Raw genomic sequence first — 15,489 nt, forward strand, 5'->3', positions numbered from 1 at the left:
GCCAGTGTCTCTTATTTTGTATCCTCTTCCTCCTCTGTGAGGAGTACCCTCCCAGCTGGGGTGCAGACAATCAATCTGTGGTGTATGAGATTTAAAATGTCTTTCAGGTGAATAGTAAATTTCTTGCTCACACCTGTGTATGTGATGTTTGAAGCCTCTTCAGGGATGATATGCAAGACATTTGTTTACAGTCCTTTTGCTATCTCTAAGAACCTAGTCTGCATTGATAGACTCAGCATGTTTCAGTAACAAACATATAGCAAAATCTCATAACTTCATTACAGTGATGTTCAACAGATTATGACTTTTCAAATGATACCTCACAAGGCATACTTTGTACAACATATATCATAACTTCGGCTGAAACAGAAGGGGACCTGCAAGCCACATCCTGTATGTTGAACTAAGGCAAAATTAGCATACATATGTTTGGGACCTTTCACCTAAATAGATGGTGATGAACTAAAGCATAAGTCCATATATGACTGTGGCCTTTAACATAGAGGATGCGTTAAAGCAGGTTGGCGTAGGGGCTTTCCTAAATTCAGACCCTTTTAAAACTTAACAGGTACACCACAACTTAGAACTTGGAAAGAACCAAAATAACCAGTTAGGACAGAAATAACAAATGTGATACCTAACCACAAAAGGGCCATTGTAACAAATGGACGTATATGATAATAAGTTGAGATTACTGATATACTAATCTATAGGAAAAAGACACCCCAACATTAGTAAGGTAAGGAAACGCAAATAAGGAAAAGGGGGAAAAATCCCCTACTGAATATGCATCAAACATAGTGGGGTCAGCGTAGTGTGTTATAAAAGTGACATCCCAGCCTAGGAGCGGTAGGAGAAAGATGTAGTTGCTGGGAGGTGCCAAAATGACGGCCACTTGTGATGATGGGAAGGTGATGGTGATGAGGAAGATGATGGCTAACATTTCAGGTTGTTCTGTAGAAGATGGAGTGAGTATATGGATGTGCAGATGTACATTCTGTAGTATATCTATCTACTTACTGAGTTGGGGTGTTTGTGACTGCTAAATGTATTAATAAGCTATATTTGTAAATATAAGAGTTCCTATAGTGCAGGGGTCTCAAAGTCCCAGCCTGCGAGCCATCTGCGGCCCGAGAACCTCCCTGCTGTGGCCCAAGGAGGAGAGACGCATGCGGCCAAGCTGCCGGCCATGTCTGCTGCAGGCTCCGCCCCCCCCATAGCTCCCATTGGCTGGGTGAGAGGGACACAGCTACCATCACTAGTTGCCAGGCAGAGTCAGCCATGGAGGCAGCATCATTAGTTACTGGGCAGAGTCAGCCATGGAGGCAAAAAGAACAGGAGGACTTGTGGCACCTTAGAGACAAACAAATTTATTTGAACATAAGCTTTCGTGAGCTACAGCTCACTTCATCAGATGCATTCAGTGGAAAATACAGTGGGGAGATTTATATACACAGAGAACATGAAACAGTGGGTGTTACCGTACACACTGTAAGGAGAGTGATCACTTAAGATGAGCTAATACCAGCGGGGGGAGAAAACCTTTTGCAGTGATAATCAAGGTGGGCCATTTCCAGCAGTTCACAAGAACGTCTGAGGAACGGGGGGGATAGTTTTACTTTGTGTAATGACCCATCCACTCCCAGTCTCTATTCAAGCCTAAGTTAATTGTATCCAGTTTGCAAATTAATTCCAATTCAGCAGTCTCTCATTGGAGTCTGTTCTTGAAGTTTTTTTGTTGAAGAATTGTCACTTTTAGGTCTCTAATCGAGTGACCAGAGAGATTGAAGTGTTCTCCGACTGGTTTTTGAATGTTATAATTCTTGACGTCTGATTTGTGTCCATTTAGTCTCTTATGTAGAGACTGTCCAGTTTGACCAATGTACATGGCAGAGGGGCATTGCTGGCACATGATGGCATATATCACATTGGTGGATGTGCAGGTGAACGAGCCTCTGACAGTGTGGCTGATGTGATTAGGCCCTATGATGGTGTCCCCTGAATAGATATGTGGACGCAGTTGGCAACAGGCTTTGTTGCAAGGATAGGTTCCTGGGTTAGCGGTTCTATTGTGTGGTGTGTGGTTGCTGGTGAGTATTTGCTTCAGCTTGGGGCGCTGTCTGTAAGCAAGGACTGGCTTGTCTCCCAAGATCTGTGAGAGTGATGGGTCGTCCTTCAGGATAGGTTGTAGATCCTTGATGATGCGTTGGAGAGGTTTTAGTTGGGGGCTGAAGGTGACGGCTAGTGGCGTTCTGTTATTTTCTTTGTTAGGCCTGTCCTGTAGTAGCTGACTTCTGGGTACTCTTCTGGCTCGGTCAATCTGTTTCTTCACTTCAACAGGTGGGTATTGTAGTTGTAAGAATGCTTGACAGAGATCTTGTAGGTGTTTGTCTCTGTCTGAGGGGTTGGAGCAAATGCGGTTGTATCGCAGAGCTTGGCTGTAGACGATGGATCGTGTGGTGTGGTCAGGGTGAAAGCTGGAGGCATGTAGGTAGGAATAGCGGTCAGTAGGTTTCCGGTATAGGGTGGTGTTGATGTGACCATCGTTTATTAGCACTGTAGTGTCCAGGAAGTGGATCTCTTGTGTGGACTGGGCCAGGCTGAGGTTGATGGTGGGATGGAAATTGTTGAAATCATGGTGGAATTCCTCAAGGGCTTCTTTGTCATGGGTCCAGATGATGAAGATGTCATCAGTGTAGCGCAAGTAGAGTAGGGGTATTAGGGGACGAGAGCTGAGGAAGCGTTGTTCTAAGTCAGCCATAAAAATGTTGGTATACTATGGGGCCATGTGGGTACCCATAGCAGTGCCGCTGATTTGAAGGTATACATTGTCCCCAAATGTGAAATAGTTATGGGTGAGGACAAAGTCACAAAGTTCAGCCACCAGGTTTGCCATGACACTATCGGGGAAACTGTTCCTGATGGCTTGTAGTCCATCTTTGTGTGGAATGTTGGTGTAGAGGGCTTCTACATCCATAGTGGCCAGGATGGTGTTTTCAGGAAGATCACCGATGGATTGTAGTTTCCTCAGGAAGTGACCTCCTGGGTCATCGAATGCAGTCCTCTGCTGTCACATGCAATCCAGAAATATAATCCTGTCCCAAATTTATCAAGCTCCATCTTAAAACCAGTTAGGTTGTTTGCCACCACTATGGTTATTGGAAGCATGTTCCAGAACTTCACTCCTCTTGATGGTAGAAACCTTCTTCTAATTCCCAGCTTAAATATATTCATGGCAAGTTCAGGGCAACTGCACCTATACTTCTCCTTTATGGTTCAGCAAGGGCAACCACTCTCAAGCTTCCAGCTCCCCTGGCTGTCATCTCTCTTGAGTGGAGACCCAAGACTCTCCATTCTGACCAAACAGGTCCCTGTTTTCTCTCTCATTTCCAGCAAAAGACTGTCTGCCTAGACAGGCCTGCATGCTTCTCCCCTTAGAGACAGTACATAGTGTCATTGGCAACAGTTATAAGATACCACACAGCACTTCCTGTGAAAGCCTATTTATTTTTAAGGTAAAAGCACTAGAGAGAGAACTTATATCACATCCAGTTTATACCCATTTGTTCTGGTGCCAGCATTGTCCTTGAGCTTAAATATCTCTTCTCCGTTCCTGGTGTTTACCGTCCTGAATAGAGAACAATCATATCGCCTCAGCCTTTATTTTGCTGGGTTAAACAAGCCTAGCTCTTTTGATTTCTTCTTGTAAGGTAAGTTCTTCATTCCCCTGATCATCTTCATAGCCCTTCCTTGCACCTGTTCCAGATTGGATTTATCTTTCTTGAACATGGGTGACCTGACTCATATAGTGTATTCCAGATGAGATCTTAACAGTGCATTGTTCAATGGCATTAATACTTCCCTATCTTTGCTGGAATTACCTTGTGTGATACATCCTAGGATCCAATTTGCCCTTTTCAGAGCTGCATCGCTTTGATGGCTCACAGTAATCCTGTGATTGACTAATATACCCAGTTCTCTCTCTCCTGTCCTTTTCTGTTTTTTTTTTAAAAGTAATATAGGGATTGCTGCCTCTTTCCCTTATGATAATGTGTGCCTAGAAGAGGGTGGTCTGTCCCCTGTAAAGGGTAGTTTTGGGCCAGGACAGACTGGACTGGGACCCAGTAAAGAAGATGGTTGGAAGCACTGTGTTTTGTTTGGACTTCATTTGGAACTCGTTTTTACCCCAAGAGGGATGGACTTTTGACTTTGACTAGAGGGCTAGAAGTACCACAGTGGCCTACAAGCCTGGGGAAGACTGTTGGCAGTGGAGAAGCTGAGGCAGCAGATGTGTCTCAGCTCTGGATTGGGGAAAGTGGTGTTACAATGCCAAATGTATTTTGGTCAGTCACTAAGGCCTTATCCTTTCCCCTTTCTTTTTAATATATTTTTTCCATTTAGATTGTAATCTCTCTAGCGCAGAGAAACTCTATTCTCACAAGTCTGTAAAGTGCAATGCATAGCAATGGCATTATGTAAGTGAGTTAATCTACAGGGTTCTCAAACTGTGGGTCGCAACCTTGTTTTAATGGGGTCGCCAGGGCTGGTGTTAGACTTGCTGAGGCCCCAAGCCCAAGGGCTTCAGCCCTGGGCGGTGGGGCTCAGTCTTTGGCTTCAGCTGCAGGCGGCGGGACTCAGGTTACAGGCCTGGGGCTAAAGCCCTTGGGCTTAGGCTTTGGCCTCCCCACCCACGGCGGCAGGGCTTGGGTGGGCTCAGCCTGTGGTCCCTGTCTCCAGGCATTGTGTAGTAATTTTTGTTGTCAATGAAGTTATACTTATAAAAGTATAAGATTGATCAGTATTTAGAGGAATAAAGTATTAGACATGAGTAAGACCAGCTGAAACATGAGAACCTGTTGAGGCCTGCAAGACTTTACCTTAGCAATTTTAGGTCTTGGAGACAAGAAATGATGACATAAATGACCGGAAGATAACCTAATGCCCTAAGATTATGGGAAAAGAGATACCAACTGGTACGATTGCAAAAAATTACTCAGAAGATTAATATTAGATCATAAAAACACTGTAAAGGCGCATCTGTCTCCAACATGTCTTAACCACAGGATACAGGTTGTGTGTGTCAGCGCTAATGAGGATAAAGGGAACTTACGCAGCCTATAGAAAATTGGGTGTCCCTTAAGTTTACAGTGGACACAGACCAGTAAGAGAAAAGAGGGTTGACATTTTTATGGACTTGTGCTGAATGTAGGTATAGATAGAATCACAGTTTAAAAGGGATGCCTAGAACGGGAATATTTGAGCTCCCTATGGGAGACTCCACCATTCCTCTACTGATGATCAAGCCATGAGAGACCCATCAGACCCTGACACTGTTGTTAAGGATGTGAGTCCCTAGCCTCTGTTTGCCAGAAGCTGGGAATGGGCGATAGGGGATGGATCACTTGATGATGACCTGTTCTGTTTGTTCCCTCCGGGGCACCTGGCACTGTCCACTGTCAGAAGACCGGATACTGCGCTAGATGGACCTTTGATCTGACCCAGTATGTCCATTCTTATGTTATGTTCTGTGACAGGACAAGGCCAGATGGCTATAGAAAAGTAGTGGGAGATAGATATATTAGGTCCAGGCTAAACAAATCCCTGGTACCAGGATAAGTGAAATGGCAGCTGCTCCAGGTCAATTAAGACACCTGGGGCCAATTAAGAACTTTCCAGAAGGCAGGGAGAAGGCTAGGTTGATTGGAACACCTGAAGCCAATCAGGGGCTGGCTGAAACTAGTTAAAAGCCTCTCAGTTAGTCAGGTGGGTGTGCATGTCAGGAGCTGTGGGAGGAAGTTGCGCTGTCGGAGAGATTGAGTGGTACACACCATATCAGGCACAAGGAAGGAGGCCCTGAGGTAAGGGTGAAGGGGAGCTTGAGGAAGTGAGGGCTGCTGTGGGGGAAGTAGCGCAGGGAATTGTACATGTCATGTTTCTAAAAGGTCAGCAACCATAGCTGATACTATTAGGCGCCCTGGGCTGGAGCCCGGAGTAGAGGGTGGGCCTGGGCTCCCCCCCACCACCTTTGCCCCCTGATTAATCACTGAGACTGGGAGACAACAGAGACTGTGCAAGGAAGGATAACTTCTCCTCACCTCCCTCACTGGCTTATGATGAAAATGGCTCAGTAGACTGTGACCCTTGTCTCTAGAGAAAGAAGGTTACGTGGAGGGTCACAGTGAGCCTCTGAGGCTAGCGAAATCCGCCAGGAAACGCGGGACCCACGGAGGCAAGGACAGAGCTTTGTCACAGTTCTTATAACTATATTTGTAACTTGTGCATAGGTCTGTATAGAATGTCTATATGCTTGGGCAATCATAACTTTAATTGTAACTTGAATAAACTTGTAAAATAGACTTGACCTTGTACTTGTGACTGTATGTGTAGTCACTACCTTTGATCTTTGTGTTCCGAGAGACTCTAACTCTGAAGCAAGTAGCAAATGTGACTTTCACTCTGTTAAACTTGAAACTGTAGCTACCAGAGCCGAACCCCAGTGGTGTAATACCACATTATATAATTCATGTTAAATAAAATAAAAGACTACACTAGGTTCACACCCAAAGAAATTTCAGAATTTCAGCTGAAACAGTAAGTTCACTTAAAATGTATTCTTTCCAAAAGCGCACACATCTGCAGAAGAGAGGAGGCTTCATTCCTCGACATGTGCCAAGCATTAGCTGTTTACCTGCAAAGAACAATATCAATCAGAAAATCTCCCAGACTGTTTATCTCCATAGCAGAAAAAGTTTGAGGTCAAGGTATATCCTCTCATAGAATATATAAATGGATCTTGGGCTGTATTTTACTTTGCTATCAGCTGTCTAATCTTTCTGACCCTCCTGAGCATGAGGGCTCGTTCCATGAAAACACACATGACATCAATGGTATCACTTCAAGAGGTGCCTCTGTGTGACTTTTGCAAAGCAGCTATGTGAAGTTCCATCCACATGTTTGCGAGGCATTATGCTTTAAGACAGGATTCCTTCATTGAAGGGCTCTCATTCCAAAGGATGAGTCAAACCGTTCTGCCATCTGCCTCTTCACACCCTCCTATGTGAGTACTGCTTGTCAGTCACCCACAGTGGAATACACATCGGGACCAGCACTTGAAGAAAAAAAGAAAGTTACTTACATTCATAACTGGAGGATTTTCTACGTGTGTGGTCCCTAGCTATATTCTACTACCTGTCCTCCTTCCCCTCTCCTTTAGCCCATCTTTGGATTCATGGTAGAGAAAGAACTGGGGAGGCTGTTGGTCTGCCCCACCCTTTGTTTCTTTGGTTGGAAGTACCAGGAGACCAAGGGCAAATGCGTGGCCCAACAGACGCTGCTTTCAAGATTCTGTGGCTCCAGGGGCATGGAGTGCATCTGTATCCATAGCGGAATACAGATAGGGACTACATATCTCCAATTATGAAGATAAGTAACTTTCTTATTCACAGGCCAGTTACTATCCAAATAATCAGTGAGAGTTTCTTTACTCTTCCCCATTTAGTGAGCTTCTGAGGTTGAGGGACATGATAAGCAATTGCTATATATGTCTTATAGTTATTCAGGGTTAGATTTCTCAAACCTTTTTTGTCTTGAACATATGTGTATGCCATTCATTATAGAATTGACTCTGGATAGAGGTTTTTAGTCAGTTGCATTGTCAGCCTGACTGTACTTTCGTAATTAAATGAAGTTCCTCTTACAGAAGAAATGCTGTGCAAGTCTTGATTACTTTAGGTTTGATTGGACAGCATGGTTGTTTGTTGTCAGACAAATTTTCAATAATGCATATAGAATTTTGCACGTATCTGGCATATAAGTATCGTGATACAGGGGAAGTCAAGGTTTTCTGGCATTTTGGAATGCAGATGTAAACCCATTTGCATGTGTACATCAGAGTATTTGTATGTCTAAATTGGGTGCATGAAACAGTAATGGTATGCATTTGTGCATCACTTTTGTAGAGATGGCTCCATACCTGCCTGTTAATATCTTACTAAAGACCCATGTTTCTTTACAAAATGTGCTAATAAATACACTGTAAAGTAGATAGATGGCATATTCTTATTGTCTGAATGCAGTGACAGCTTTTATTATGGGGCTCATTTTAAATAATTGTGATTACAGGTGAATAGTTAACCTTTGAATCAGCAGTAAAAGTGGAAGAGCAGAGTGAATTTGGTGTTAGGTGACTTAACATCTTGAACTTTGCTGTTGTGGTTTTGTGTCAGGCATGTGGTGTGTAGCAGCCATAACTGTTTCACAACAGATACATTCACAAAAATACTTAATTATTTATACTGCCACACATTATTGTAGAGTCTGAGGGCCTTCCACATAAAACAGCATCTCTAGCAGGTTCTGGCTTTTTTCTGATACCCTTTCAGTTTACAGAATCTTCGTTTGGGATAGGTTTTTGTTTTTGTTTTTTTTTTTGGTTGGGGCGGGGAGGGAAAGAGGTGACGTGTGTTGTGACCACCATTCTGGTTATCGTGACAAAGATTTATTAAATAGGAAGGTTTTACATTATTTCCTAAATGTGGTTCTATTCTCCACTGGAAGCTATTTCCACTCTTGAATACTGAGAGTAGTTTTGTTTCCAGATCTCAGGTGCTTTGTTCTGGGTTTCATCATCTGCATTGTTTCAAAGGCACCCTTATGTGTTGCAGGTTCATAGATGGTCACTCTGTGCCTTGAAAGGGAAAATGCAAATTTGCTCAGTCTTCAAAACTTGTATATTTTAAGTTTAATTTTTTTTAAATCAACTTGATTCTATGGGTCAGTGATCTCCAAGAAATTTGCCTATGCAGCAACTTATGAAGCTTCTTGAGATGCCACATCGATGGTCTATATTCCTAGACTAAAATCTTTAATATAATCCATGTTTATAAAAATGACAGTTGATATCTGTTTAAACCCCTTTTCTCCTTTTTATTCTCTCAGAATCTGTCTATGACCTCCTCCCAAAGGAGTTGCAGTTACCACCCTCCAGAGAAACATCTGTAGCATCCATGAGCCAAACAAGCGGTGGTGAGGCAGGTTCGCCTCCTCCAGCTGTAGTTGCTGCTGGTAAGCATTCCACTTTGCTCAGTTATATCCTTAAGATGTGTAGTATTCTGGCCAACATGAACAGTGCTGGCAAAGTTTGGAGTCTGAGACGATCATGAAGAAATAAATGAGAGCTCATTCTAGGAGATTAACAATCAAACTGATATACATTACAGTAACATGTTACCTTAATCATACTTGCGTTACATGCATAATGTACTTACAACCAAGAAATGTAATACTGTGCTTTTCCCACTGGTAGTCTTCAACACCATAGGTGTGTACTAACTCCTAGAATGCACTCTTCTCTTCAGCTATGGTAGGCACCAATTTGGAACTGAGTCAATGTGTGTAAAACAATGAATTCCACATAGCATAAAAGATAGAATATGAGATGGTATTTTGGCCTTAAGTCTTTTATCAGGCTATAGGAAGAAAAAATACCATGTTTTCCTTTGTATGGCCTGAAGAAGCTCTCAGGATTAAACCACACTTAGATATATTTTCTGTTGTTGCATGTGCTGTAATCTTTTTATTGCATATTAAAACATAAATAACTACTTAATGTGATTTCATATTTATCAAAAATGTCTGAAAGTATTATTTAAATTAGGTACACCGTTTAGAATTAAGCACATTTCTTTTTATAATGTGTCATTTTGGAGAAAGTGTGGGACATGACACTTAAACTTTATTTATTTACAAAATACTAAGATCATCTCCTTATGCAGAATATTTTAAACTTAAAGCATAAAGTCCCTTTTATTGATCTTTGTTTTTAAAAAAATTCATAGGGAAGTGTTAGTCCATTGCTAAGGATAAAGTTTTGATTTGTGAGGTTGGCACCAGTGCTCTCCAGAGTGCTAGTGCATAGCTGGAACTCTTTAGTCAGCTGTATAGACTAGTAAGCAGCTTAACTTTAGCAAAAAGGCAAACCAATCATTGTGCCCATGGTTTATACCTCTTCCCTAATGGGCTGAGATTTCTTGAATAATTGGATCCCTGTAATCTTTATAACATTATATTAAGTTTGAGAGGTGTGTTGACCACCAGCTGATGTTCTAGAAAATTAATGTTTGAGGTGGGGGTGCTGGTAGCTGCATTATGCAGCTTTTGCTGTAGATTCATGTGCATTAACCTTCTATATAAAAACATGCCCCAGAAATGCACAGTGCCGTAAACAGACTTCCTGGTTGGGTGCTGAAAAGGTTTAAATCTGGAAGAGAAACTTACAGCACTGATCACCGTTCATGTTTTGCCAGACATTTTCTAACCGAGCCAGTGGATTTAATTGTGTACTGTGGAGCTTGCTAGTCATTAGATTTATAAAAAGTGGTAATTTCTTTTACAAGTGTTTGATTCCAAAAGATTTTAAATTACAAGATATTTTAGCTCAGTTCTTAATTATGAATCTGGTTTAAAGGTACAGCAACAATTGAGCACTATTGCAGAAACACAGATTTTTAAAAAAACTGTTACAGTTAAATCCACAGATAGAAATGTAACTGCTAATTATGTTTGTAGCTTTACTGAGACAATTTTTGAGCATTTGAATTGAGATAAACAGAACTAAATGTCTGTTCCTGCTAGGTTTTTAGCATCTGCTGACAGTCAATCCAGATCGGTTTAAAAAGCTGGGAATGTGTTAGCTGTGTTTGGGTTACACTGCAGCATTGACAGTTCAAGATTATAACAGGGTTCCAAAAAGAACTAGATAAATTAATGGAGGACAGGTCCATCAATGGCTGTTAGCCAGGATGGGCAGGGATGGTGTCCCTAGCCTTTGTTTGCCAGAAGCTGGGAATGGGCGACAGGGGATGGATCACTTGATGATTCCCTGTTCTGTTCATTCCCTCTGAAGCACCTGGCATTGGCCACTGTTGGAAGACAGGATACTGGGATAGATGGATCTTTGGTCTGACCCGGTAGGGCCTTATGTTCTTTCCTTTAAAGAAAACTGAAATAAAATAATGTAGATCAGAGGTTTATTTGTAAACATTGGAAGAAGGTTCCATGTTCACTGAACTAAAAGGGGTCTTTAATGTCACTTTGAGATGCTGATTCTTCTGCATCAGCATTGTGAGAAGCCAGTTGGGTTTTTAGATTTCACAGGGTGCAGTTAAAAAGCTGGATCAAAAGTGGCATACTTGATTGTAAAATTGTAAAGAATTTAACAGCTTAGATCATATAAACTTTGTTAACAATTAGCATAAAACATTAAAGTATGGATCTCATTACTGATGTCACCTGCCATAAAAGTGAGTGTCCGAAGGATTGAATCTTGGTATTTTAAATAGTGTTTCATTAGTACCTTGAAGCCCCAGTCAGTGATCAGCACCATTGTGCTGTGCACACATGTAACCACTGTGATGGTCCATAACCCAAAGAGTTTATGACTGGGGCTTTTGAAGGAACCTAAGGGAGTTATGTGTCCATATCTAATTGACTTTCAGTGGCAGTTAGGTGACTAATTCCCTTAGACCCCCAGTGAAAACCCCAGGCTACACTTTCAGAATGTGACAGGAGTCAACAGAAGTGTAAAACAGACATAATGCAAGTGAATCTACTGTTTGCGTAATACATAGCAGTGGAAGTGTTCTTCCCCTCTTTGCCTCCACCATCTGGTGCAGTTTGGGAGAAGGCTTCTCTCCCCAAAAGAACTAACGGTGTGGAAGGCTGAACAGGACCACCTGTGTCTCTTTCCCCTGTGAACTTAGGACAGTTTTGGAGGTAGTGGGGGAAGAAACACCCCCTTTGTCTCCAAGATTGGGAGAGGCTGCTTGGGTTAGTCTGGTAAATTTTGGACCTGACTTGTGACTGCCCCATTTGGAAGCTGGCAATAGGAGAAGAAACAGCCCCCTCCACAAACAATAGGAGAGAGTGGAGAAGTGAGTGTGAGGCTCTGTCGTGGACCCAGTGGGCTGGTTACTAGTGTTGCCACGAGATCCCTGATCATTCTGCTGCTGCATCAGTGCCAGTGGCCCTGCTGCACTCCCTCCAAGCAGACTTCTGATCTGCCACTGGGAGGTGAGATGAGGCCCAAGTCTCTTTTCCTCCCCACCATCTCCTTCACACAGCAAGGAGCCCTCTCTGAGCATGTAGGATTTGCCCAGTGCAAAGAGATGGATTCTGGGCTGGGGAGATTCAGAGACTCTGCCTTCCATCTTTCCCCTTGACCAAATGTCTGCAAGGAGGGGAGCCCAGTAGTCCTGCTTCAGTGGGAGGTCTGGGAAGTTTACACTTAGGGCTGGAGTTAGTAGACTGGAGCCCAGGCTGGGCTCGCCTAGAGGATTACACATGCCTTCTTTTTGAATGTTTTGGAGGGATTGATTCTCTTATTCCCAGAGGAGCCATAGTTTCAAGTTATGGTGGGTTACACTTCCCGAGCCCTCTTCTCAGTTCTCTCTCAATTCCTGTGAAGGAGGAGTTTGTTTCTCCCCTATACCAAATTTCTCCAGGTTCCCAAAGGAAGGGGACACAGGTGCTTCAGTCAGAAGGCTGCTATTTCTCCTTCTTTGGAAGGAACAGTATTCCTCTGTGCTGCACTAGTTCCTTTTTGGGTGCACCCCTCTCTATTGTATGCCCCAATTGTCTTAGGGTTGTTGCAGTCTCTTCAGGCAGCTGCCACAGCTGGCCCTGACTCTTGCGGTATAAGGAGTCTATTTGGATGAGGTTCCTTTCTGTTAATAGGAAAAAAAGTGGGAAGGTCACTCCAGCCTCCCTGTGCATATTGTAGAGAGAGAAAGAGGGCTGTGTGTATTTATATTTAATTTAAAAAACCAAGATTGGCCATTCACTCATCTTGATTGTCACTTTTAAAAAGTGGTTAGTAAAAGAGCACAGACGCACATTCAAGTGGCTGACATAGAAATAGTAAAGTTGGGAAGAAAGGTGACCTTGTCATCTTAGACTTCCACTATCATAAGCAAAAAGAACAGGAGTACTTGTGGCACTTTAGAGACTAACAAATTTATTTGAGCATAAGCTTTCGTGAGCCACAGCTCACTTCATCGGATGCATTCAGACTAACACGGCTGCTACTCTAAAATTATCATAAGTCTGTTTGTTCTTTCTAGTATTTTGTGTAAATCTTGTGTGCTATCTTATTTATCCTAAAACTACAATGTATTTTGTATGTTATAAGTTTAAACCTACATCACTGTAGATGAACCCATTAAAATACATTGTTTTTTAAGAGATGGGGTTAACTAGAAATAGCTCTAGCATTTATTAGTAAAAATAAATAAATAAAATGATGCAGGTGCACTTTACTAGAAGCAATGAGAAGATTAAATCATAGGGAGTGATGTTTTTTTTTTCTCATTTAAAATTTAACATAATTTGTTTTCTGCTTCCGTAGCCACAGGGTAACACAGTATCTGGCTGAAAATCAGATTACTGTAGGGTTTTCCAACAGATGCTTTGCTCTGAGTTTTTGTTCCATGTAAATGCATTGCATAAAAATCTTGCTGCAGCTAACTCTTTTTAGATTTTTGGAGGAGCAGGATGGGCTGTTTACAGGTATGAGGGCCTGACAGAAACAGACTTCTAGTACTACCATTTAACATATTTTTTTACAATTTACAGGTCAGTTTAAAAATTTTAAAACTGGGTCTTAATAGTTGGATTTTCATGAACACATTTGAAATTTTAACATAAGCAATACAATGTGTATCTCATATTCATCAATTCAGATGAAGAGTTTTACCCACTCTTTGAAGGTCAATCAGGCAAGTATAGCCAACTAGGAATCCAGAATTTTGTGCTGCAACATTGATATCCTCAGCTTCTTTCTCAGGTAACTAGTTCCATCACACTTCCAGAAAATAGGAGGAGGAAAATGGGATCCCTATATGCATCAGCACTAAAGACTAGCATTGTGAGCTCTTTGCGTAGACTGCTGCATGTAGGAGAATCTTCATCCAGAGGGCAGGAAAAAGAGTAACATGAGCCAGCATTAGCATATTACTAGCAGGAAATATGGATCATTTACTAGGATCTTTTGATTGCAGACCCAGATGATGAAGCAGTCCCAATCTAGGCTGTAGTTGGAGTTGATTACTTACATAGATCAGTAGCTGGAGCTCCAGGAACCCACCCTTTTGATGTTCCTGGCATGAGCATTTTCAAACCTTTGCTGGAGAAGGTGCCTGATTCTTCAGTTGTATTTCTCAGATGTTGATGAGATTTTTCACATCTGGAGGACATGGGTTTGTACGAAACTGATTTAAACAAGCCTTTATCTTTCTGTTCAAAATGCTAATCTAAGTCTCTTCTCTTGTGTTCCTTTCTAGTAGCAAGTCAAAAGCCCTCTGTCATCTTCTATGTGGAATGCTTCAAATACAAGAGCCCCTGTTCCTAAGCACTTTAAACTGTATTGCTTTTTGAAAGGTAAATGTGAAGGGTGAACCTGTTCTCTGAATTAGTATGTACAATAAAATCCTCTCTACCCTTACACAGAAAATATCAAGGGAGTGTCTTGACTGACAGCTGTAGTCCTGTTCCTTCTCCCTCCAGTAGAATCTTAACAAAGGACAGTTTGCAAATCTTTGGGGTGCAGTAAGGAATGCATCCTTTCCAGTGTCTTTTTGATCTCTTGTTCCCATTTTGCCACTGTGGAAATAGATCCTTCTTCCATATTTTTTCCTCCCCACCATTATGAACAACCTTCCTGCATCTGATTTGATTTTCTGGCTGTTTTCAATTCCCATCTCAACTTTTCGAGCTCTAATAAAACAATCAATTTGTTTTCTTATAGTAAACACTGGGACACAAATTCCACATCCCTGAAGCTTGTTCACAGAACCCTCGTAAATTGCATCTGCCATATATAGCATGTAATCAGACAGGTTGAGCAATGTTTTTGTGCAAACAATATACAAAAATAAATTATATTGGTATCTTGAGAGAGAGTAGCATAGACCTGTTTGATCAAAATTTCCCCAAAGATATATCTGAATGCACATTCTTCTTATGTCTCTTCCCACCCAAAAATATTTAAAAAAAGATGATCTGTGGGATTCTGTCAGCTGCCATCCACGAGATATGAGGTATTATGGAGTAGGTGGAATCTGGTATTCTAAACAAAAGGAATAATACTTCTAATCTTCGAAAGTTTGTCCCTGTGGAGTGGGCTAATTGTAACCTTTTAGCAAATTCAGCGCTACTATAGATGTTTCATTTATACTACAGCTAGGAATATATGGATTGTTCCTTCCTTTAAAATGGTATATAGGAGGCAGGTTTAAAGAGGTAATTTAACTTCTCCTGCGGGGGGGGCTCCATAATACTTGCAGTAATAATTTTTGTACATTTAACTCTGAAAATGATATTTTGCTGCTCTTTTGTTAATTAATACAAGAGCCATACCATTAATTAATTTGTCCCCTCTTGCAACCATACTCTAAGGGTTAGGTTCATTTTCTTCCTTCATAAAGCTAAAGAAGC

General features: G+C 41.8%; 1 protein-coding gene across 4 annotated transcripts in view; it reads left to right on the top strand.

Annotated features, from left to right (window-relative positions):
- The window catches only part of NFAT5 (nuclear factor of activated T cells 5), a 136,865-nt gene that overhangs the window by 41,040 nt on the left and 80,336 nt on the right, over window positions 1–15,489 (top strand). For 2 of the 4 annotated variants that reach the window (XM_074968987.1, XM_074968989.1), the window contains exon 2: window positions 8,938–9,063. In XM_074968987.1, the coding sequence (XP_074825088.1) occupies window positions 8,938–9,063 (126 nt within the window). Of the gene's footprint in view, window positions 1–8,937; window positions 9,064–15,489 lie in introns of those variants that run through there. The other 2 variants (XM_074968988.1, XM_074968990.1) reach the window with 1 other exon arrangement.

The sequence above is a fragment of the Natator depressus genome, chromosome 12, assembly GCF_965152275.1.
Source record: "Natator depressus isolate rNatDep1 chromosome 12, rNatDep2.hap1, whole genome shotgun sequence".
NCBI classification, from domain to species: domain Eukaryota; kingdom Metazoa; phylum Chordata; order Testudines; family Cheloniidae; genus Natator; species Natator depressus.